We start from the raw sequence: 24,492 nt of genomic DNA, 5'->3' as shown, positions 1-24,492 counted from the left end.
ACCAAGGAAAAAACTGGTCTCTGAGGACAGGAAGGGGTATTAGGGGGGCGGAGCCTGGGGCTGCACTAGCCACAAGAAGTTTCTACTCCTTGGTGCCCGGACCTCCAGCCCGGAATACCCACACCCCAGCATCCACCACTGGCCGTAAGAAAAAGAGTATTACAGGTCTACTGAGAAGCTGGAACTGCCTATGAGAAATGGTATGAGACCACTATTCAACCAGGGATGGTTTGTTGACAGTTCATCATGTCGACATATCCATGAATGTCAACATGGTCACTGTCGACAACTCATATCACACCCATTTGCCATGCAAAAATTTGACACAGCAACTTTCAAGCCATAATTCTAAAATCAGATATATTGTGTGTATTGAAAATAATAACAAAGGGGACAATCCTATTATGTGCGGATCATCACGGCACCCGGTGTACTTTACGATGGGCCGAATTAGCTTAAAAGTGCTCGCACCTCCATAGGAGTGCGAGCACTTTTAAGTTAATTTGGCCCTGCGAAGGGTGCGAGATAAGACTTAATTTGGGTGCCGTTTTCTACCCCCCCAAAAACACACTTTCGGGTGAAAACACACAATATTTACAATTGTGACCATGAAAACGGGTCAGTTATCAGGGATTTTTTTTCTCCCGCCAAAGTCAATAACTTTGCACTAGGACAAGCTCATACTCTTTTTACTATGCTACAGTATATTAATAAACAACTCTAAGACATCCTGACATAATTTTAACTCGATGGGAGCTTCTTCATAGGTTTCATTATTTTCACCTAAAAAGTGAAACTTTAGGTCTCTTGCCAGAACAGAAGATGTTGACTCGGATCAAAAAGCTTTTGCACGTTTCTTATTCAAGTCAAGTCACAACTTTTCCACACTAGCCGATTTTGAATATCTCAAATTCAATTTTTTCACTCCGCCCTAATATATAATATATATATATATATATATATATATATATATATATATATATATATATATATATATATATATATATATATATATATGTATATATACTGTTGTAATTCCGACACCAATCACCTGATTTGAATGTAAATACCCTCAAATTAAAGCTGATAGTCTGCAGTTAAAGCACATCTTGTTTGTTTAATTTCAAATCCATTCTGGTGGTGTATAGAGACCAAAATATGAGAATTGTGTCAATGTACCAATATTTATGGAGATGACTGTAGGTCGTGGAAGAGGGCACTATAAGAATTAAATGAGTCTGAACTGGCTTCTCCCCCTCCATACCTCAGGCAGCCTTGGCAAGAAAGTTATTGTTTAACAAAGCCCGCAAGGAGGCTGGAGAGAAGGAGAAACAAAACAGAACAGCAGACCGCCAGCAAGAACCAACACAGACAACCAAACAGAGCACAGAGAGTGCATCCAGTGTCACACATGGATTCGGCCCCTTCCAATCGGTAATGAATTAGGCCCAAACTCTGAATGGTTGCTATGGGCAACATCACCTCTTCTTTTATAACTTTTATTAAATTGATACCACAGTGTTTGAGGTACCTGGACACTAACCTGTTCCGCCCATGGCAGGTCACTATGGGAGGTCTGTGGCAGCAGGCAGTCTGCCCAGGTTAAGTAAAAATCTATTGACAAAAAGTAATAGGATGCCGTGCAGACTATATATGCCCAGCTTCAATGGGCAATTACATTAAACTGGCTTACTAAACCTGCTTTGGTATGGAAGGGGAAGAGCTAGTTCAAACTCATTTGAATTATAAAAAACAAACAACAAAAAAACACTATGTAGAAGGCTTACACAAGTTCACAAAGATAGAATAAATACAATGAATAGTGCAATGAAGCCATCTCACTAGTAGTATAAAGTCAGTTGTTAATGAGTTAGGGGTAAGGGTACAGAGGGGTAGGGCTACATGGGGGGGGGGGGGGAGCAGACAGGACTACAGAGAGTCACAAATAACACTAGGCTGCAATAACAAAAGTCATAAAGAAAATAATGCAATGAAATGTAAATAAGTAAAACTGTGAGGGTACAGGAAGCATAGATGAAGTGCTGCCTTTAGAAGCTCAAGTGTCCCCACGGCATAATACAGAAAAAAAAAGTTTCAATCAATAGTCAGATATAACTTTGTGCCCCCAGAAACCGCTTTGCCCCTGAACGGAACAAGTCATTTGTTTGCTATGTGTAACTCACATCATCTCGCTTCCTCTTCACTTCTACTTCTGCTTCAATAACACCAGCATGAAACAACTGTCGCACAATTGTTAAGGCACAAGACTGTGCTGCCAATTTCTTGGTGGAACAACGTTCTCGAGCATTGAGAACTACGAGGAAAACAGTATTAGTGGTAGAGGCTGATATCACAATGTAACAAACAGAGGCATCTCAATTGGGAAACGGTCATCTGTCAGACCAGACTTAGGTCGACAGTCATTAGGTCGACCCCGGAAGGTCGACATGGGCCATTCACTGTTTTTTGAGCCGACAGGCGGTATTTCATGCCCTACCATCCACTAGGGCGTGGTGGGAGAATAAAATAGTGTGCCGAGCGCAGCGAGGCACCGTGCCCGAAGCATTGCGAGCGAAGCGAGGTGCTGCAGTTCAGCTCCAACTGTGTCCATGTCGACTGTGTCGACATTCAGGTAAAAAAAAAACCAGTGAAAAACTCATGTCGACCTAATGACGGTCGACCTAAAACCATGTCGACCTTGGCCCATGTCGACCTTGAGCCATGTCCACCTTGGGGACAGTCGACCTAATGACTGTAGACCTAAGTCTGTTCTGACAGATGTACCGCTTCCATCTCAATTGTGCTGGGCTACCCGACAAGCCTAACTACAGCTCTACTTGCATAGAGGGCATTAGGACAGGATATAATAAGCACTGCATTTTGCACGGGATGCATCGCGCACTGAATGCAACACAGCAGTGTCTAGTAATGACGTATGTTTGTACAATTGCGAGTGGAATCACAAAGGGACATCGGCGAATAAGAGCTGTCCTTTGTTATACAAGAGATTCCCGTTTGAACTGTGGGAGAACACCGGGAGGGATACGACTGGACCTCAGTCAGGAAATAATGCAGCAAGAAGCCTATAGAATGGCATTAGGCAAGGGTGCCAGACTGTTTAAATGCCTGACAGTGGGGATCCCACTGCCAGGGGCACTTCTTTGTGCTCGCCCCCTTGTTGGAGCACCAGCAGTCTGGATACTGACCATCGGGATCCCGTCGGCATGGAGTTGATTTTATATAGTGTGGCGAGTGCAGCAAGCCACCGAGCCCGAAGCATGGCGAGCGCAGCGAGCCCCACGGAATACATGTGAAGTAGTCCGCTGCGCTCGCCACGCTTCGGGCTCGGTGGCTCGCTGCGCTCGTCACACTATATAAAATCCACTCCATGGATAGTGGGGGGTATGAAAAGGTCGGAGGACGCGTACTGCCGCCCCTCGCGGGCTCGCCACGCTTCGGGTTGGCGTTGATAGTGCTGGTGGCGTTAACAATGGTTATTGGGGGCTCACGATTTTTATCTTATAGCATCTTATGGATCTCATGCACCTTATGGATGCATAAGATGAGATCCATACAATTAAAAAATAGTTTCAATTGAATTGATCGTATGCCTTAAGTAAAGGTGCCCACAGACGCTACAATTGTACTGTGCTATGCGTTTTTGTCTGTACAATGGTTCTATACAATTTTTCTTCCAGCTTGCGATGCAATGTGCACTTGGATGCATGCGATGCGATGTGATGAACCCATGTTTGTACTGTTAAATTTCAGATGTAGTCTAAAAAGTACGTGCAGCACGTACTTTTTTAGACATACAATATCGGGCTCCTGGGAACGCGCATCGCACAAGCCCATAAACACCTTCCAATAATTGTACATAAGATTTGTGCTTAAAAAGTACAAAACGCATTCGATAATTGATGCGTCTGTGGGCACCTTAAGGCATACAATCAATGAGACGGGCGCCGTGCTAGGAAATAAGTACCGATTTAACCACATCTTTGAAATTGCATCCCGCCCCTGGTACCATAGCAAAGACTTGTTTCAGTATGGACACATTTGTTAATGAACAAAATGAAAATGAAAGAATCACGTTTGTTGTCAGTGTAAAATGTGTTTGTTTGTTTTTTTGCGGAAACCAGTATCTCCCTAATGCCTGCAGGTGTCACTGCTCCTGTGCATGGAACATACTTCGCAGTAAGGAAAGTCACGTGCAAGGTATGTAAGAATTTCCCAATTATCCACCAGGGTAAAACTGTACCGAAGAATAAAATCACACCACACTTACCTCGTCCAAGCTGCTTCACAGGCAGGCTGATCTCTGCAAGGAAGTACCTGCAGAGACAGATGAAGGATTTCATACACATCACACAACAAACAGGTATGGGTCATAGGGTCCACAGAACTTAGGCCGACATGGTCATTAGGTCAACACAAGCATCAGGTCGATGTGGAAAAGGGTCGACATGAGTTTTTCATTCTGTTGACTTGCTTTTGGGCATGTTGCCTCGCTAGACTTAGCACACTATTATTATATTTTCACTCTATGTCCACTTCAGTAGTAAAGTATGAAAAACCACCTTTTTTTTTGTAAATAAAATGAAAAACTTATATCGACCTATTTCATGTGCATACGACTAATGACTGTCAACCAAATGCTGGTAGACCTAATGACCGCATCCCAAGCAAACATGCCAGCCCTACGTTTCACTGTAACACGACCCCTCTTTCCCTTATTGCGACTGATACTGGCTACCACTGAGAAAAGTGTTCATGTACGTACAATGGGATGAAGTTGACACCCCAATGGATCGGATCCTAGTGTTCACAACACTGGCGGGAAAGAGCAGCAGGGATGGTGCTGTGGGGATAGGGCAGCGCCACCCTGCAGCTGTTGAAGATGATTGCTGCAGGGGGTGGAATGTTCAGCGCTGCTCAGTATTCATAAATTTGCCCTGCTTATTGGCCTGCTAACCTTACACGCCAATATTTTCAGAGAATCAAGTATTTCAGTGAATAAAGATCTGATCATTCGACAAACCAACCTTTTTTGTTTAGGCCCTGCTTCTTCGACATTGTATTGTGCTTCTACCTTTTCTTCGTTAAGAAACTGATAAAGACGACGTTTTGCATTCTCAAGTGTCCAGTTCCCATGCAGCGCTGCAGACGGGTTCACCTTTTCAGACTTCAAAGTCTAAACATACAGAGGGTAAAATATATATTGTTGGCCAAATTGTATAGTGGCTGCAACTGAATAGGAAAGTGTTTCATTAGAGGTGAGAGACAGATCAAATGTGTACGCAGAGGTCCAGTGATATAATTACATCACATCATATAAATGAATAGGCTATAGCCGCTAGAAAAATTCCTATTAAACAAAATAACCATGAAGTAGACCTGAAGATCTAGCAAATATGTAAGTTATTGAGTCCCATCTAAGTCTTTCTTTTAATAGACAAGAGAAAGTGTAAAAGAAAAAGAGAGGAAGAGGCAGAAACATGGTAAGAGGAGAAAACGAAAAGGGTTGGTGGGAATTAGGTGGGATGTTTGGTGGGAATTAGGGAGAACCTGACTGGAAGACGCCATCGCTAAACTGTCAGTTATGTTAAAGCATGATGTATGTGTACCAAGCCTGTAGGCAATCAATTATATGCAGCGGGGACCTCCAAAATATGAGGTCCAATTTTCCCCAACCTTGCAAATATTTTTACAAGATCCCCTTAATATGCTAGTGATATATTCCATGGAATGTATGTGCTATATTTGAGCTACAATCTTGTTCATAGTGGGCAACTCATCTGATTTCCGTGCTGAGGCTATGGCGCACCTAGCTGCCAGTACCATATAAGTAAATCATTTATTTTTGGAATGAGATGCGTCAGGGATATCTATGGACAGTAGGATAAAATTGGGGTTTAAAGGAACTTGATTACCCATAATAGAGTTAGCTAGAGTATTTAGTGCTTTCCAAATCATGATTATCTAAAGTTTCCCCCTAAAACGATCACCCAAGATTTTTTAGGAGAATTTCTGTCATTTGAAGATGGCGGGTTATTAGTGATCAAATACAAGGTGGATATCAGTAAAAAATGGAATTATTCATGAATTTGCATGTCATCCTTGTGCAGAGGGTCATGCTAATCTTCTCCGTGTTGCCCAATTTTAGTATATGTGCTGCTGAAGCGAGAATGACCATGTTCTATTTTATGGAGTACAGGTTGACTGACTATATTGAAAATTTCAAAATAAAGATGGTTTTTGTGCGTGACTGATTTAGAGACATCATTGCTTTCTGATGGTTCAAATTACACAAACTTTATTTAATGCAAAAAATCCTTAAAACAGCAGGATTTTGGTACTTACCGACAATTCCCTTTCTCGGTTTCCTGTAGGAGGCCTAGTGCTGCCCAATCTGTAAAATGAAATAAAAGTAAAAGAATGAAAGAGGCTGCTTAAAACAGTGCTCAATCCTGCAAGTGCCAAACCAGGGGCAGAACTGCGGGAGACAATGGAGTCAGCTGCCGCCGCGCTCCTGCCCGGAAGGATACGCCTCTCCATCGTCTCCTACTGCATGTAAATCCATCCCCGCAGTTTAAAATTATTTCTTTAGGAGATATAGGAGCTGTGTAATGGCAGCTCCCTCTTAAACGCGCCGCTATAACACTTCCTGCTTCGCCTGGAGACCAACAAGATGTATCAACATCTTGTCCGCCGTAGCGGGGGAGCGCTAACTCCCCTCTCCGCCGATGTCCCCTCCTGGAGATTAACACTGATGCGCCGTCTCCTCCCCCCGGCCGGCTCATTGCGCATGATCTCGCTACTCACGCGAGATCCCCAGCGCAGCTCAGAGCCAGCAGCAGGGACAGCACTGTTCCTGCTGTGGGCATAGGGCATCGCCGCCTGCAGCTGTCGAAGTCGATAGCTGCATGGGCGGAACGGTCAGCGATGCTGACCGTTCATAAATTAGGCAAGAGGCAGGCACGCAGTACAAAATATCGTCCCTGCGCTATGCCTCCTGCCCCACATTGCCGCAAGTTAGACACCTGCTCAGCGGGTGTCATAGATCAGGGGAAACGCTATCCCCTTTTATCTCCATTTTATCACATTTGGAGCTAAGAGAATCTGGCCCCAAGTGAGAAGAGTGTGTACACGTCCCAGTGGTAATGTGCATGTGTACTGTCAAAGTCGAATTGCATACATGCCATTTTAGTATGGTATGACCGCCATCTTGGTTCGCAGAGTTACGCAAATAAAGTGTAATAACCAGGTTTTGTAATAAGGCGAACCCAGTGTGCTCCATACTAATACACATAAATTCATATCACACACTCTCAAGTAATAAAATATAGTTAATATGGTTTTAATTCGCAGCACATAGTTTAACGGGTAACACACGATCTTTCCTTGGCATATTTTGCATCTATAGGTTCTGTCTCTCATGCGCAGCACTCCGGTCCTTGTTAAAAGTTTGCAAGTCCTAACGGCCAACAGTTATGGATCAATTCCATAATCAATGGTCATTTTGCCATGTGCTCAGAGAAATCTAGGAGATCAGGATGCAGCTGGTTTCAGTGTTGATTTACAACCCCTATGACGATGCCTGAAGACAAAGGCCACTGAAGTGCATTCCCCTGCACCAATCCACAAGAAGCGACACCTGATCTCCTGACCAATGGAGACCCTCACTGCCCCCTTAACTTGGACACGATAAGAGAGCAGATCCAGCATGGGATCGGTCTCACATCTCCCTCTTCTATTTCCTGGACTATATTCTGATAGAATATAGTGAGCTCGGACCGGACGGCGCAGCGCTTTAGAGGAGACGGTAAAGTTTGCATTCCTGTATATAGATACTGTAGTTTGTGGCTGATTGTATTTGTATCTCTTCTTTTTCCCTTGTTAGCCTAGAATCTATTGTTATATTGTATTATAGAGTGTATATCTTGTAATCCGCATTCTCTTATTTCTGTAACCCCCTAGGGACCGAAATATATGATACTGGGACTAAATCCTTTTATTTATCAATGAGTCCTGGCTTTTATTCGCATAAAGCGACAGAGGGTTATAAGGAAATTATCCTTACATTTGTACTCAAGTTCGGGTACTAAGTACAGCGAAAAGATACCGCATTATTGGTATCGGTATACACGTGTTGTAAGCACGAGTAAGCTTCGCTACGCTGTGTTACGCTTTGTACGTTCGTAGCTAGGACTAAAAGGTTATCAGTTTGCTAACACAATACGTAAACTGCGCACTTCACTTATTATGCATCTGGTTATTATTATATCGGCATTGATAGTACGCGTCTCAGTGATGCGCTTATGCATGAGTCTGGGTGAGAAAAGTGTTATTTTTGCACACCCTCTGGCATCTGATCAGCAACCTACAGTGATGGGGGGAATTGAATTGTTCTGCTTATTAGATGTGAGTAACTCAGATCCCATTACTTTTTTGGAGCATTTCATGCCCAAATGCGAGCAGAATTAATAGGCGCCTTAGGCACTTTGTGAGTGCTCACATTAGTTATTATATTAATATCTGCTTTCATTCACAGTACCCAATTATGTGGAATATGAATGTTTCAATGAGTAACTGGACTACTCACTGAAGTGCTCTTTGTTACAACGGCTTAGTAAACACAGGTCCCACAAAGGGAAGGATGAGTCACCAGTTTCAGGTTTTCCCCTCCTCCCTCATAACTAGCATGGCATTGGTGAGATCTATAAGCTGTGCTCCTGAGGAACACAGTGTATTGCAAGGGAAACCTAGATGTAATGACAAACTATACCAACTCACTTATCACCTTCCCTCCAAAATCTAATAGGCTGGTCTCACCTGTTGATGGCAGCCATTTTGTTGAATGTACCAACAGTTCAGTACAATGCATGACATCAACACAAAGAGCGATAGAAATAATGGAGGGACGATCAAACCCCAAAACACAATTTTAGTTGTGAAGTTAGACTAGGAAATAGCTATTTGTAGTCAATTGAAGTAATTTGATTATTTTTTAAGTTTTATTACTTACAAGTAAAATGAAAAAGATAAATATGAATTTTTAGGAATAGATCAGAAACCATTAATTAACTTAAAGAAATGTGGTCAATAATGGTCCCATTTACTACAGTAAGAAAAAAGTTACCTATATAACTTAAAAACAGGTGAGCGGTTTCAAAGTTGTATTTTTGACTCTCAAAAATACTAAAAGCAATAGTGTCAGATACAGCACTAACATTATTCAATTACATTGTTTAGATGTTCAAATTTTAGTGAAGCACTATTCACACATGGCACAGGCAAATGATGGAAGAGGAGCACAGCAATCAGTCATAAACATTGCTGCCTCTACTAATAACAGATGCCTGTGGTGCGTTCTTACGTTCTAAATATGTTTTTATGTGTGCTCGACATTCCTCCCACAATCCGACACCGAGGAGCATATTCAATTAGGAGTGAAGTTTGCCACTCACAGTGAAGATCATAGTTATTCAATTATTTTCATTTGCCCCAAAATGGTACTCCATAAATTGCTGTAAAATGTGCAATCTATGTATTTCTCCATGCGCTAAATCCAGGAGGATGCAATATCCAAAATGAGTGAACACTAACTAATGCACTAACTATTCAATGCCAAACAAATTGGTTGCTTGCTAGGTACAAATAAAGCCAGTGGCTGGCATTTTTATCTTTACTTTATGAAAACAATGGGGCAGTATAGATGGTGTAATGGTTACTGCCTCACAGCACTGAGGACATGGGTTTGATTTCCACCATGGATCTAACTGTGCAGAGTTTGTATATTCTCCCCGTACTTGCGTGGGTTTCCTCCAGGTACTCCGGTGTCCTCCCACAAATCCAAAATATATTGGTAGGCTAATTGGCTCCAAACAAATTAACCCTAGAATGTCTGTGTGCGTGTACATGTGGTAGGGAATATAGATTGTAAGCTCCACTGGGGCAGGGACTGATGTGACTATTCAACTATTCTCTGTAAAGCGCTGCGGAATATGTATGCGCTATATAAGATACTGTTAATAAATAAATAATACGTTGTGTAAAGTCACCAGAGTATGACATTTATAAACCTTACATGCCAAAATTCAGGAAATACAGTATTTTATCAAATAAAAGTTTGGACAACTTGAAAAAGCTCTAAAAAAACCAACCTGTTAGGGTTAGGCCCCACTTGTGTGTAGTCTGCTTGTGTCCTTTCTTTCTGAACAAAAGGATTACGATTAATTGTTCTATTCTCAGGTGTCCATCTACTACGCCGCCCCGCATTAGGGTCCACTTTTTCTGACTGCAGAGTCTAAAAATACAGGGCGAAAAAGGCATGTTGTCAGCAAAATTGGATAGTGGCTGCACCTGAATAGGAAAATGGTCAGGTTGAGTCTCCCATATCCAAAATCCCCAAATAAAGAATTTGTTGAGAATGATCTGGTGATATCATTGCTTTCTGATGGTTCACAAAATGCTTAAAAATGAGAGTTATGGTAGACCTACCTTAGGTTAACTCTTTCTTCGAGGTTCATGGTACCCACAGGGTGACATTGCGGGTTGTAGGCGGTTCAGAGGACCATACCACCAATCAGCGAAGCTTTCAGGTTTCCCGGGATGCACAGCTTCTCTCCCATATAACCCCGCCTCCATGTCTAGCTCATCCGTTTGTAAGCCAGGCAATAGCAGGAAGCGGAGAAGGAAGAAGATAGACAAGAGCATGCCAGTGCACTTACTCACACATACATAGGCGGGTATTCAATCTGAGGGTCACGGCAGTCGAGCTTGCTCGACCGCCGTGAACCAGTCCCGTTCTCGGTCAGCTCGACCTAGAACATGCAGGCGGGATTCAATGTCCCGCCTGCCGGGGAGTGAAAAAGGGGCGTGGCCGCGAGATGCGGCCAGGAAGAGGCGAGCTGCAGCCTGTCACTTCCCGTCCGTTCTCGGCAGAAGGAGCCAGACAGCTAGTGATGTCGGGCTCGTTCTGCCGAGAAATCCTGCTCAATGCTGTCGGTGAAGACAGCATTGAATAGGGCCCGGCGAGCATCTCCCCGACGGGAGATGCTCGTCGGGGATTGAATACCCCCATAGAGTGAAGGAGGACCTGACTAAGGTCGTGGAAGTCACAATTTGACTTCATATAGGAATAGGAATACTTCAGGCTTAATTAAGGGTGGGTGCCCTGTGGGTACCATGAACCTCGAAGAAAGATTTTACCTAAGGTAGGTCTACCATTGCTCTAGTTTTCTTCTTCGGGTTACATGGTCCCACAAGGAGACTTTGTAGATGTCCAAAAGCAGTACTCAAGGAAGGGTACTCGGCTAAGGTGTCAGAAGGACCTAACGACCAAAGGAAGCATCCTAGGAGGCAAACGTGGCAAATGCATTAGTACTTTGTAAAGGTATGAACAGATGACCACATTGCAGCCTTGCACAGTTGTTCAGCGGACGCCCCGTGGTGTGCTGCCCATGATGGACCTACCGATCTGGTAGAATGTGCATTTATTGACAATGGTAGAGAGAGATTAGCTTGCTGTATGACCATAGAAATCCAGAGAGCAAGTTTGTTTGATCACTGGCCAGCCCCTTTTGTGAAAACCATATAGTACAAAGAGGGTGTCTGATTTCCTGATGGAAGCAGTGTGGTCCAGATATATAGTTAGAGCCCTAACTACATCCAAGGAGCGTTCAGCCGGAGAGAGAACATCCGAATTGAACAAGGGGACCACTATCTCCTGGTTGATATGAAACTTGGAGACAACTTTGGGCAGGTGGAAAGCTTTGGTTCTTAGCCTTATCGGGATTGAAAATCAGAAAGTGAGGTCTGCATGAAAGAGCAGACAAATCAGATACGCATCTGGCAGAAGCAATTGCCAAAAGAACAAGTCTTAGCTGTGAGCCTGTAGCACCAGGGACAAGTCCCATTATGTCGTTGGAGGAACATATGGTGATTGTATACGTATGACACCCTGGATGAAAGTACGTATATCTGGAAGCGAAGCAATCTTTCTTTGAAACCAGACGGACAGAGCCGAGATATGCCAAGTGAGGCTAACCTTAAACCTATACCTAAACCTCTCTGTACAAAAGCAAGGACTCTAGTACAGTAGTTTTGAACACCTGTGTCATACTTGCGGGATGCAGACCAGGAGAAATAAGTGTGCCAGATAGCAAAAAAAAGGGGAGGGTGAAACCGCGCTTTAACTAAAATATGCAACAGGTGTAGGTAAAAATATACGAATATTTATTAAAATAAAATAAATGAATATAGTATAAAATAGCGGGATTACATATCCCATAAAAACATGGGTACTTGTGTATTTTGGCGGCGCCCGTCGTGGGCATCGTGTGCCTTAACTTTAAGGCACAGGACGCAACGCGATGGACCCGATTTCTCCATAGGCTTCAATGTTAAAATATTTTTAACATTGAACCCGATGGAGAAATCGGGTCCATCGCGTCGCGTCCTGTACCTTAAAGTTAAGGCACACGACGCGACCGACACGATTTCTCCATAGGCTTCAATGTTAAAATAATTTTAACATTGAAATACTGTCGGTCGCGTCGGACTTGTGCCATTATAATGGCACAAGATCAAATGTAGTTGTTAAAATCCATCTAACATAGAAAACAATGGGAAATGGGCCAATATGGCCCATTTCTCATTGTATATGGCCCCGTCATGTCCAAATATAACTGCCCCCCCCCCATTGTGAGCGGCACCCCAGTATTGACGTCAACCCGAAGCGTGGCGATCGCAGCGGTACGCGTCCTACGACCTTTTCATACCCCTACTATCCACGTCGGCGTGGAGTTGAGAATAGAATAGTGTGGCGAGCGCAGCGAGCCACCGAGCCCGAAGCGTGGCGAGCGCAGCGAGCCCCGCGAGGGGACGCGGATACCTTCACAGGTATCCGCGTCCCCACGCGGGCTTCACAGGTGTCCGTGGCCACGCGGACACCTGTGAAGTCCGCGAAGGGACGAGTTTACCTGTGAAGGTATCCGCGTGCGCTCGCCACGCTTCGGGCTCGGTGGCTCGCCACACTATTCTATTCTCAACTCCACGCCGACATGGATAGTAGGGGTATGAAAAGGTCGGAGGACGCGCACCGCCGCCCCTCGAGGGCTCGCTGCGCTCGCCACGCTTCGGGTTCACGTCAATACTGGGGTGCCGCTCACAATGGGGGGGCAGTTATATTTGGACATGACGGGGACATATACAATGAAAAATGGGCCATATTGGCCCATTTCCCATTTTATTCCATGTAAAATGGACTTTATCAAGTCCATCTTATCTTGTGCCATTATAATGGCACAAGACCGACGCGACCGACACGATTTCAATGTTAAAATATTTTAACATTGAAGCCTATTGAGAAATCGGGTCCATCGCGTCGGTCGCGTCGTGTGCCATGTTAATGCACACGACGCGACGCGATGGACCCGATTTTTCACACACGATGGACGCGATCCTCATCGTGGGCGCCGCCAAAATACACAAGTACCAAAACATGGATACCATATGCGTAATGCGTGAGATAATAGTCACCCACAATATGCTGCACAGTCCTGAGTCCGTTCCTAGGATCACTTGATTAGGAGAGTGGTGATCTCCACTCCAGGGAGCTCCTTGTTGTTTGATAGGTGCTCTACCTGGGATTAGGTGGTTTAGGGATTCACCAAGGTGAATGAGACCTAAGGACACCCACAGCCCACCTGCAGATACCACTTTAATCCTGTGACCGGACCAGCCTCGGAAACTCATCCCATCAGCTCACATTTTGGGGTAATAACATCCAATACCAGGTAGAGCACCAAACAACATTCGGCGCTCCCTGGTCCCCACCACCTAATCCCAGGTAGAGCACCTATCAAACAACAAGGAGCTTCCTGGAGTGGAGATCACCACTCTCCTATTCAAGAGAACCGGGACAATATTACAGAGGCATCCTAGGAACGGACTCAGGACTGTGCAGCATATTGTGGGTGACTATTATCTCACGCATTACGCATATGGTATCCATGTTTTTATGGGATATGTAATCCCGCTATTTTATACTATATTCATTTATTTTATATTAATAAATATTCGTATATTTTTACCTACACCTGTTGCATATTTTAGTTAAAGCGCGGTTTCACCCTCCCCTTTTTTTTGCTATATGTTGTTTGTGACTGACATCCCAATTCTGAAACCACTGCTTCAGCTTAACTCCTCCTTCCAGGCGCACTCTAAGGCCACACTAGTGACCGATTCTTCTTCCATAAGTGTGCCAGACCCTGTAGTAAATCCTTGCTGATGCGAGTTTACATACTTTGATCATTGTTTGGATGACCTTCGCAGAAAACCCTTTCTCTTTGGCAGTTTCAAGTGCCACACTGTCAAAGACAGGCGCTGAAGGTCTGGGTGTAGACAAAGACCCTGACTGAGCAGGTCTGGTCGTAGTGGCAACCTAAACAGCTGCTGTACTGACAGCTGTGGTAGGTCTACGTACCAATGGCGTCAAGGCCAGGCAGGGGTTATCAGAATGAGATGCCCGCCTTATTGTTTGAATTTCCAAATTACTCTGGGTATCAGACACCAGAGGAAAAACATACAGAAAATGAAAGTTCCATGGAACCGACAGAGCATCCGCAAAGCTGGCTTGAGGATCCCTGGACCGCAAACCCGTACACTTACGTTTTGTTGTTGCGACGGGACACCATAAGATCTACGTCTGGAAGGCCCCAATGGCTCACCAGGAGGAAGAAGACTTCTGGGTGGAGTGACCACTCCCCCAGATGAACGTCTTGCCAACTTAGAAAGTCAGCTTCCCAGTTTAGAATTCCTGGTATGAACATCGCTGACAGTGCCAGTAAATGTTGTTCCGCCCAAGTTAGGATTTTGGACACCTCTCGCATGGCTACTGCACTGTGGGTTCCCCCCTGATGGTTTATGTATGCCATTGTTGTGGCATTGTCTGACCTGACTTGTACCGGTTTGCCTATAAGATCCTGTGAGCGAACAAGAGCGTTGTACACTGCTCGAAGCTCCAGTACATTGACGGACAGGTGTATTTCTAGCTTTGACTATACGCCTTGCAAGGACCGGAAATCTACTACCGCTCCCCCAGCATAGTAGGCTGGCGACGGTAGGGAGGAGAGACCAATCTTTGAACCAGAAAGGATGTCCCTGGTTCAGGTGAGGCATTTGTAGCCACCACTGGAGAGTATCCGAACCTCTGGAATCAGTGCCATCAACGTGTTTCTTATGTGCTGATGTTGTCCTTCTCATTTCCGAAGGATCAGACGTTGGAGGGGGCGGGAGTGAAAATGCGCCCACTCTACCATGTCAAATGTTAACACCATTAAACCCAGTATTTGCATTCCCAGATGAATGGATACTCTGGGGCTTCACTGGGGGTTGTCTAGTGGCCCAGGCTTGTTTGCACCTAGACTTGGTTGGTCTGGCAGTGGTTGAGGTGTGAGGAAAGGATTGACCTCTCCCTTTACTTTGGGACGAAAGGACCGAAAAGGTGCAGTTTTCAGTCTGAGGGAGAGCTGAAGGAAGGCATGCAGTCTTAGCCGCTGCCAGCGAGGCTACAATTTTATTGAGCTTCCCCATACAAAACATCTCCCTTATAGGGTAACATTTCTAGTGCCTTTTTAGACTCTAGGTCATCCTTCCAGGGCCATGGCGACAGCATACGACGTTCCAATACAGAGTTCGCAGATGCCTTTGCTGCTAGGACTCCAGCATCAGACAATGCCTCCATTATATATTTTGCGGCCTGCTTAATATGAGACACACATAGGTCTTGCATCTTCCGAAGCATCAATGGGTAATTTGTCTTTCCACGACATGGAGCCATGGCAGAATAGCCTTTGCGGCCCAGGTTGTAGCCACAGTAGGTCTTTGGACTGCTCCTGTGAGAGAAAAGATGGCTTTAAGAGAATGCTCTAATCGCCTATCTGCAGGGTCCTTTAGAGAAGTTCCTGTGGTAACGGGGAAGACAAATGGTTTAACCAGTCGTGTAACATGGGAATCAACCGGGGGAGGAGCTTCCCACAATTTGCAATCCTCTGGCGGCAAGGGGTACCTGGCTAGAATTCTCTTAGAAAAAGAGAATTTCTTGCCCAATGCCTCCCATTGGTCAGTACGGATCTCCATTAAGTGATCAGACTGTGGGAATTGGCTTTGATAATTTTCTGTTTTTTGAAACCATCCCTGGGCTTTGCCACCGGCTCAGGCTCATCAGTGTCAGATAAGAGCACTAGCTGTATTGCGTCAATAAGGGCTGGTACATCTGCCACGTCAGCTTGTCTTACAGGTGTCTCTGACTCTGGTAGGGTGAGATCCCCGTAACTCCCACTGGCAGTAACTTTTGCATAGCCAACCTTGTCTGCGCAAGGGTCTGCACCATGGTCGACAGGATATCTACCCATGGTGGAGAGGCCTGTACAGCCGATGTAATTATAGGGGGCTGCAGGCGATCCAGTAAAGGTGCCCAGAAGCTGCTGAAAGGCTGCCCAAGGAGGCTCCTGTACAGCCGCTGGGGCAGAGGACTGGCCAGGGGGATAAAGCAATTGACACAACATCCTGCTCAGACAGGACTGTAGCACAAGCCTTACATGATAAGAGCAAGGGAGACTCTGTCTGAGTACGCCCCCGTTTAGCAGTCATGTTGAAAACAGACAAACAAGGAGGAAATATACACAATAGGTATAGCCTTGATAGGAAAACCTACAGTGACGCGCAGCAGGACAGCGATTTAGAGCCTTACCTGTCCCTGTGCTCCGGCCATGCTGTCAGAGGTTACCGGTGTCCGGCAGTACTAGGCGCCGAGCTCCACCGCGCTGCATACCCCTCCTGACCAGGGTCATGGGGGAGTTTCGGTGCCGGCAGGGGGATGGAGCTGTCACCAGTGTGCAGGCAGCGGTAACATTGCACAGTGTAAAACAAAACACCTTCTTTGGGAGTGCCTGAGGCAATCCCTGCTGAACATAAAAGGTGCTCCAGCTCCCTGCTGGCACCAACAAAAAAACGGACGAGCTAGGCATGGAGGCGGGGTTATATGTAAGTTTCATTTATATAGCGCACTTTCTCCAATAGGACTCAAGGCGCTTTACAGACATTAAAAAACAATGCACATAATACAGAGGATGTTGGTTGTACAGTAACAGACAAGTCACAGACAAAAGAAACCCTTGAGAACACAGTAAGCATAATGCAGGAGTGGTGCAGCATTTTGGATAAGAACTTCCATGGGTTGTGTACTCCACCCTGACAAGATACCAGGTTCGGCAGCCCTTTTAGGCGCTCTGCGTAGGATTACCCTGGGTGGAATATGGAGAGGAGCCGTGCATCCTGGGAAACCTGACAGCTTTGCAGATTGGTGCCACGGATTTCTGAACCGCCTACAACACCCAATGTTACCCTGTGGGACCATGGAACCCGAAGACGACAGACATGATTTTGGTACTTACTGATAAATCCCTTTCTCTTTTTCCTGCAGGACTCCTTGTGATGCCCATTCTGTAAAAAATAAATAAAAGTAAGAAAAAAAAAAGCCACTTAAAAGTAGCCCCCTAAACAGCGTGTGTGTGTGTGTGTATCCAAGTAAAAAGAGTGTGTGTGTGCGCGGATCCAAGTAAAAAGCATGTGTGCACATCCAAGTAAAAAGCGTGTGAACGCCTGATTGAGTAGTGCGCACATGTGCGCGTCCGAGTGAGAAGCGCATGTGCACGATTCTGAGTGAGAAGATAGTGTATTGCAAGGGAAACCTAGATGTAATGACAAACTATACCAACTCACTTATCACCTTCCCTCCAAAATCTAATAGGCTGGTCTCACCTGTTGATGGCAGCTATTTTGTTGAATGAACCAACAGTTCAGTACAATGCATGACATCAACACAAAGAGCGATAGAAATAATGGAGGGACTATCAAACACCAAAACACAATTTTAGTTGTGAAGTTAGATTAGGAAATAGCTATTTGTAGTTTTATTACTTACAAGTAAAATGAAAAAGATAAATATGAATTTTTAGGAATAGATCAGAAACCATTAATTAACTTAAAGCAATGTGGTCAATAATGGTCCCATTTACTACAGTAAGAAAAGTTACCTATATAACTTATTAATGGTTCAACAAAACAGATGAGCAGTTTCAAAATACTAAAAGCAATAGTGTCAGATACAGCACTAACATTATTCAATTAAATTTTGTAGATGTTCAAATTTTAGTGAGGTACTATTCACACATGGCACAGGCAAATGATGGAAGAGGAGCACAGCAAACAGTCATAAACATTGCTGCCTCTACTGATAACAGATGCCTGTGGTGCGTTCTTATGTTCTAAATATGTTTTTATGTGTGCTCGACATTCCGCCCACAATCCGACACCGAGTAGCATATTCAATTAGGAGTGAAGTTTGCCACTCATAGTGAAGATCATAGATATTCAATTATTTTCATTTGCCCCACAATGGTACTCCATAATTTGCTGTAAAATGTGGAATCTATGTATTTCTCCATGCACTAAATCCAAGAGGATACAATATCCAAAATTAGTGAACACTAACTAATGCACTAACTATTCAATGCCACACAAATTGGTTGCTTGCTAGGTATGAATAAAGCCAGTGGCTGTAATTTTTATCATTACTTTATGAATACATACGGGGCAGTACGGATGGTGTAATGGTTACTGCCTCACAGAACTGAGGTCATGGGTTCCATTCCCACTATGGCTCTAACTGTGCAAAGATTGTATATTCTCCCCGTACTTGCGTGGGTTTCCTCCAGGTACTCCGGTGTCCTCCCACAATCCAAAATATACTGGTAGGCTAATTGGCTCCCAACAAATTAACCCTAGAATGTCTGTGTGTACGTGTACATGTGGTAGGGAATATAGATTGTAAGCTCCACTGGGGCAGGGACTGATGTGACTATTCAACATAAGAAACTGTTAATGAATAAATAAATAAATAATACGTTGTGTAAAGTCACCAGACTATGACATTTATAAACCTTCCATGCCAAAATTCAGAAAATACAGTATTTTATCAAATAAAAGTTTGGACAACTTGAAAAAGCTCTAAAAAACCAACCTGTTAGGGTTAGGCCCCACTTGTGTGTAGTCTGCTTGTGTCTTTTCTTGCTGAACAAAAGGATTACGATTAAGTGTTCTATTCTCAGGTGCCCATCTACTACGCCGCCCCGCATTAGGGTCCACTTTTTCTGACTGCAGAGCCTAAAAATACAGGGGGGAAAAGGCATGTTGTTGGCAAAATTGGATAGTGGCTGCACCTGAATAGGAAAATGGTCGGGTTGAGTCTCCCATATCCAAAATCCACAAGAATTTGTTAATAATGATCTGGTGATATCATTGCTTTCGGATGGTTCCATATGCACAAATTTTATTGAAGTCACAAAATGCTTAAAAACGAGAGTTATGGTAGACCTACCTTAGGTTAACTCTTTCTTCGAGGTTCATGGTACCCACAGGGTGACATTGCGGGTTGTAGGCACCATGGCACCAATCAGTGAAGCTTTCAGGTTTCCCAGGATGCACAACGTCTCTCCCATATAACCCTGCCTCCATGCCTAGCTCATCAGTTTGTAAGCCAGGCAACAGCAGGAAGCAGAGAAGGAAGAAGATAGACAGGAGCATGCCAGTGCACTTACTCACACATACATAGAGTGAAGGAGGACCTGACTAAGGTCGTGGAAGTCACAATTTGTTTATCACATAGGAATACCTCAGGCTTAATTAACTAACTCCTTGAGTGGTACCACTAATACAGAATAGGTGTGTGCCAGTGGTGTGTGCCAGTGGTGACACCCCCCCCCCCCCCCCCCCCCGTCACCTTTGCTCTGGCGATCGGTGCGCCGGAGCTCCCCTGCCCTGACCCGCCCGTCACTCATTTTACAGTGACTTCGGCGGCAGGCTCGGGTATGGACGGTGCGGCGCGGGAGCGCTCAGGCACCCGAGTCCTCCCGAGGCGCCGTGAACATCCCCCAGCCTGCCGCCGACGTCACTGCAGTGCTGAATGTGACAAGTGGCTTAGGCAGGGGGGAGAGCGGCAGCAGAGAAGCTCCGGCGTACTAACACTGGAGCGGAGGTGAGGGGGGACTTCCAGCTTTCTGTGGTGGGTTATGCCTGCCCTGGTAGGTTTGTCCTGCCCCAGAAAAACCCACCACTCAAGGGGTGAAGGGTGGGTGCCCTGTGGGTACCATGAACCTCGAAGTAAGAGTTGACCTAAGGTAGGTCTACCATTACTCTCGTTTTCGTCTTCGGGTTACATGGTCCCACAGGGTGACTTTGGGGATGTCCAAAAGTAGTACTCAAGGGAGGGTACTCGGCTGAGGTGTCAAAGACCCGATGACCAAAGGAAGCATCCTGGGATACAAACGTGGCAAATGCATAGAAGTTTGTAAAGGTATGAACAGATGACCACGTTGCAGCCTTGCACAGTTGTTCAGCGGACGCCCCGCGCCCCATGATGGACCTACCGATCTGGTAGAATGTGCATTTATTGACAATAGTAGAGAGAGATTAGCTTGCTGAATGACCATAGAAATCCAGAGAGCAACAGTTTGTTTGATCACTGGCCAGCCCCTTTTGTGAAAACCATATAGTACAAAGAGGGTGTCTGATTTCCTGATGGAAGCAGTGTGGTCCAGATATATAGCTAGAGCCCTACGTACATCCAAGGAGCGTTCAGCCAGAGAGAGAACATCCGAATGAACGCGGTGACCACTATCTCCTGGTTGATGTGAAACTTGGAGACAACTTTGGACAGGTGGAAAGCTTTGGTTCTTAGCCTTATCGGGATGGAAAATCAGAAAGGGAGGTCTGCATGAAAGAGCAGACAAATCAGATACGCGTCTTGCAGACGCAATTGCCAAAAGAACAAGTCTTAGCTGTGAGGCCGGTTTCACACACTACGGCTCCTGCCGGACGGTGAAATCCCGCACGGCCAGGGAGCCGTGCCGCACACATTAGTTGTGAATGGACACTATTGTGTCCATTCACACGGGACGGCCACGACCCGGCCGCACGGTTGCAGCCGGATCCCGCCACTGGAAGGGACGGCTGCCGGGTTGTGGCCATCCCTTCCATGATAAACTAGTGTGTGCGGCACGGCTCCTTGGCCGTGCGGGATTTCACCGTTCGGCAGGAGCCGGAGTGTGTGAAACCTGCCTAAGCCTGTAACATCAGGGAAAAGTCCCATGATGTCGTTGGAGGAACATATGGTGATTGTATACGTATGACACCCTGGATGAAAGTACATACATCTGGAAGAGAAGCAATCTTCCTTTGAAACCAGATGGACAGAGCCGAGATATGCCAAGTGAGGCTAACCTTAAACTTATACCTAAACCTCTCTGTAGAAAAGCAAGGACTCTAGTACAGTAGTTTTGAACACTTGTGTCATACTTGCGGGATGCACACCAGGAGAAATAAGTGTGCCAGACCCTGTAGTAAATCCTTGCTGATGCGAGTTTACATGCTTTGATCATTGTTTGGATGACCTTCGCAGAAAACCCTCTCTCTTTGGCACTTTCAAGTGCCACACCGTCAAAGACAGACGCTGAAGGTCTGGGTGTAGACAAAGACCCTGACTGAGCAGGTCCGGTCGTAGTGGCAACCTGAACAACTGCTGTACCGACAACTGTGGTAGGTCTACGTACCAATGGCGTCAAGGCCAGGCGGGGGTTATCAGAATGAGATGCCCGCCTTCTTTTTTGAATTTCCAAATTACTCTGGGTATCAGACACCAGAGGAAAAACATACAGAAAATAAAAGTTTCATGGAACAGACAGAGCATCCCCAAAGCTGGCTTGAGGATCCCTGGACCACAAACCCGTACACTTACATTTTGTTGTTGCGACGGGACACCATGAGATCCACGTCTGGAAGGCCCCAATGCCTCACCAGGAGGAAGAAGACTTCTGGGTGGAGTGACCACTCCCCCAGATGAACGTCTTGCCAACTTAGAAAGTCAGCTTCCCAGTTTAGAATTCTTGGTATGAACATCGCCGACAGTGCCAGTAGGTGTTGTACCGCCCAAGTTAGAATTTTTGATACCTCTCACATGGCTACTGCACTACGGGTGCCCCCTCTGATGGTTTATGTATGCCATTGTTGTGGCATTGTCTGACCTGACTTGTACAGGTTTGCCTTGAAGAAGATCCTGTGAGCAAACAAGAGCGTTGTACACTGCTCAAAGCTCCAGGACATTGACGGACAGGCGTATTTCCAGCTTGGACCATACGCCTCGCAAGGACCAGGAATCTACTACCGCTCCCCAGCCTCGTAGGCTGGCGACGGTAGGGAGGAGAATCCAATCTTTGAACCAGAAAGGATGTTCCTGGTTCAGGTGAGGCATTTGTAGCCACCACTGGAGAGATATCCGAACCTCTGGAATCAGTGCCATCAACGTGTTTCTTATGTGCTGATGTTATCCTTCTCATTTCCGAAGGATCAGACGGGAACAAGATGGAGTATCCCCTTAACACGACATCCACAGTTGTGTGGATTGTAGAAGTCTGCCTCTGCTGCAGGTTTATCTGGCTTGACTGGGGGTTGTCTAGTGGCCCAGGCTTGTTTGCGCCTAGACTTGGTTGGCCTGGCAGTGGTTGAGGTGTGAGGAAAGGATTGACCTCTCCCTTTATCTTGGGGACGAAAGGACCGAAAAGTTGCAGTTTTCGGTCTGAGGGAGAGCTGAGGGAAGGCATGCAGTCTTAGCCGCTGCCAGCGAGGCTACAATTTTATTGAGCTTCCCCATACAAAACATCTCCCTTATAGGGTAAAATTTCTAGTGCCTTATTAGACTTCCAGGGCCATAGCCACAGCATACGACGTACCAATACAGAGTTTGCAGATGCCTTTGCAGCTAGGACTCCAGCATCAGACAATGCCTCCATTATATATATATTGCGGCCTGCTTAATATGAGACACACATAGTCTTGCATCTTCTGAAGCATCAATGGGTAATTTGTCTTCCCATGACCTGGAGCCATGGCAGAATAGCCTTTGTCGCCCAGGTTGTAGCCACAGTAGGTCTTTGGACCGCTGCTGTGAGAAAAAAGATGGCTTTAAGAGAATGCTCTAATTGCCTATCTGCAGGATCTTTTAGAGAACATCCTGTGGTAACAGGGAAGACAGATGGTTTAACCAGTCGTGTAACATGGGAATCAACCGTGGGGAGGAGCTTCCCACAATTTGCAATCCTCTGGCGGCAAGGGGTATCTGGCTAGAACTCTCTTAGAAGAAGAGAATTTCTTGCCCAATGCCTCCCATTGGTCAGTACGGATCTCCATTAAGTGATCAGAATGTGGGAATTGGCTTTGACAAACATCTGCCACGTCAGGTGTCCTTGACTCTGGTAGAGTGGGATCCCCGTAACTCCCATCAGCATTGTCATCATCCTCATCTCCTGTAGTGTCATCATCTAACAATGGGAGTAATGGGGCAGAAACACTAGGTAACTGGCAGTAACTTTTGCATAGCCAACCTTGTCTGTGCAAGGGTCTGCACCGTGGTCGACAGGGTATCTATGGTGGAGAGGCCTGTACAGCCGATGTAATTACAGGGGGCTGCAGGCGATCCACTAAAGGTGCCCAGAAGCTGCTGAAAAGCTGCCCAAGGAGGCTCCTGTACAGCCACTGGGGCAGAGGACTGGCCAGGGGGATAAAGCAATTGACACATAACATCCTGCTCAGACAGGACTGCAGCACAAGCCTTACATGATAAGAGCAAGGGAGACTGCCTGAGTACGCCCCCGTTTAGCAGTCATGTTGAAAACAGACAAACAAGGAGGTAATATACACAATAGGTATAGCCTTGATAAGAAAACCTAGAGTGATAACACAGCAGTATGTGACTAAAGAGGATAAACCTGTAACTGTTCTGACAACAAGGGACAGTAATTAGCATGTACAGAGAGAAAAAAACAGACCAGCACAAGTCATGTACACAGTATAATAGCTGGGGCAAATCTATGTGGTATATGGGTGCCTGTAAAAGCATTCACAGCTTGTGGATGGTTTTACAGGGGAGACTGTACCCGCACTCCAGGAGACTTGCTGCTGCTGCATGCTGAGTCTGGCTGCATGTGTCTCAGAGAGGAGCAGAGTTTTCAATCAGCTTGAGGACTAGACACCTGTAGTGAATCGACGCCCAAAGCCGGGGAGGGAGCTACAGGCCAGAACAGCCTCCCCTGTATGCTGGTCTTCCCCCACTTGGTACTTATGAGCCCTATGCAAAGTGAGTGATTACACCCAGCCTGTGCTCAATGCCCTGGTGGTCTAGTGGAGTCCCTACCGCAAGCAGCAGTGTCCACGCCAGCTGCTGCGGACTGTCTCCCCGGCGTGCAGCAGGACAGCGATTTAGTGCTCTCACAGAGAGCCTTACCTGTCCCTGTGCTCCAGCCATGCTGTCGGAGGTTACCGGTGTCCGGCAGTGCTAGGCGCCGAGCTCCACTTCGCCGCATACCCCTCTTG

General features: G+C 45.7%; 1 protein-coding gene and 1 non-coding gene across 8 annotated transcripts in view; both read right to left on the bottom strand.

The window, feature by feature from the left end:
* LOC146026491 (ATP-dependent RNA helicase A protein-like) overlaps window positions 1-24,492 on the bottom strand; it is a 108,420-nt gene that overhangs the window by 56,641 nt on the left and 27,287 nt on the right. For all 7 annotated transcript variants that reach the window (XM_083157203.1, XM_083157204.1, XM_083157205.1 and 4 more), the window contains 7 exons: window positions 19,091-19,233; window positions 17,463-17,511; window positions 10,167-10,309; window positions 6,364-6,412; window positions 5,046-5,194; window positions 4,289-4,335; window positions 2,184-2,314 (listed from right to left, as the gene is read on the bottom strand). In XM_083157203.1, the coding sequence (XP_083013329.1) occupies window positions 2,184-2,314; window positions 4,289-4,335; window positions 5,046-5,194; window positions 6,364-6,412; window positions 10,167-10,309; window positions 17,463-17,511; window positions 19,091-19,233 (711 nt within the window). The remainder of the gene's footprint in view (window positions 1-2,183; window positions 2,315-4,288; window positions 4,336-5,045; window positions 5,195-6,363; window positions 6,413-10,166; window positions 10,310-17,462; window positions 17,512-19,090; window positions 19,234-24,492) is intronic.
* On the bottom strand, window positions 6,084-6,186 carry LOC146030045 (U6 spliceosomal RNA). Its single transcript, XR_014455559.1, has one exon. It is a non-coding gene; the product is annotated as a U6 spliceosomal RNA (small nuclear RNA).

Source organism: Crinia signifera, chromosome 8 (genome assembly GCF_055691185.1).
Source record: "Crinia signifera chromosome 8, ASM5569118v1, whole genome shotgun sequence".
NCBI classification, from domain to species: domain Eukaryota; kingdom Metazoa; phylum Chordata; class Amphibia; order Anura; family Myobatrachidae; genus Crinia; species Crinia signifera.
Note: the sequence above shows the minus strand (reverse complement) of the source record. Positions and strands in the feature narration are given on the sequence as shown.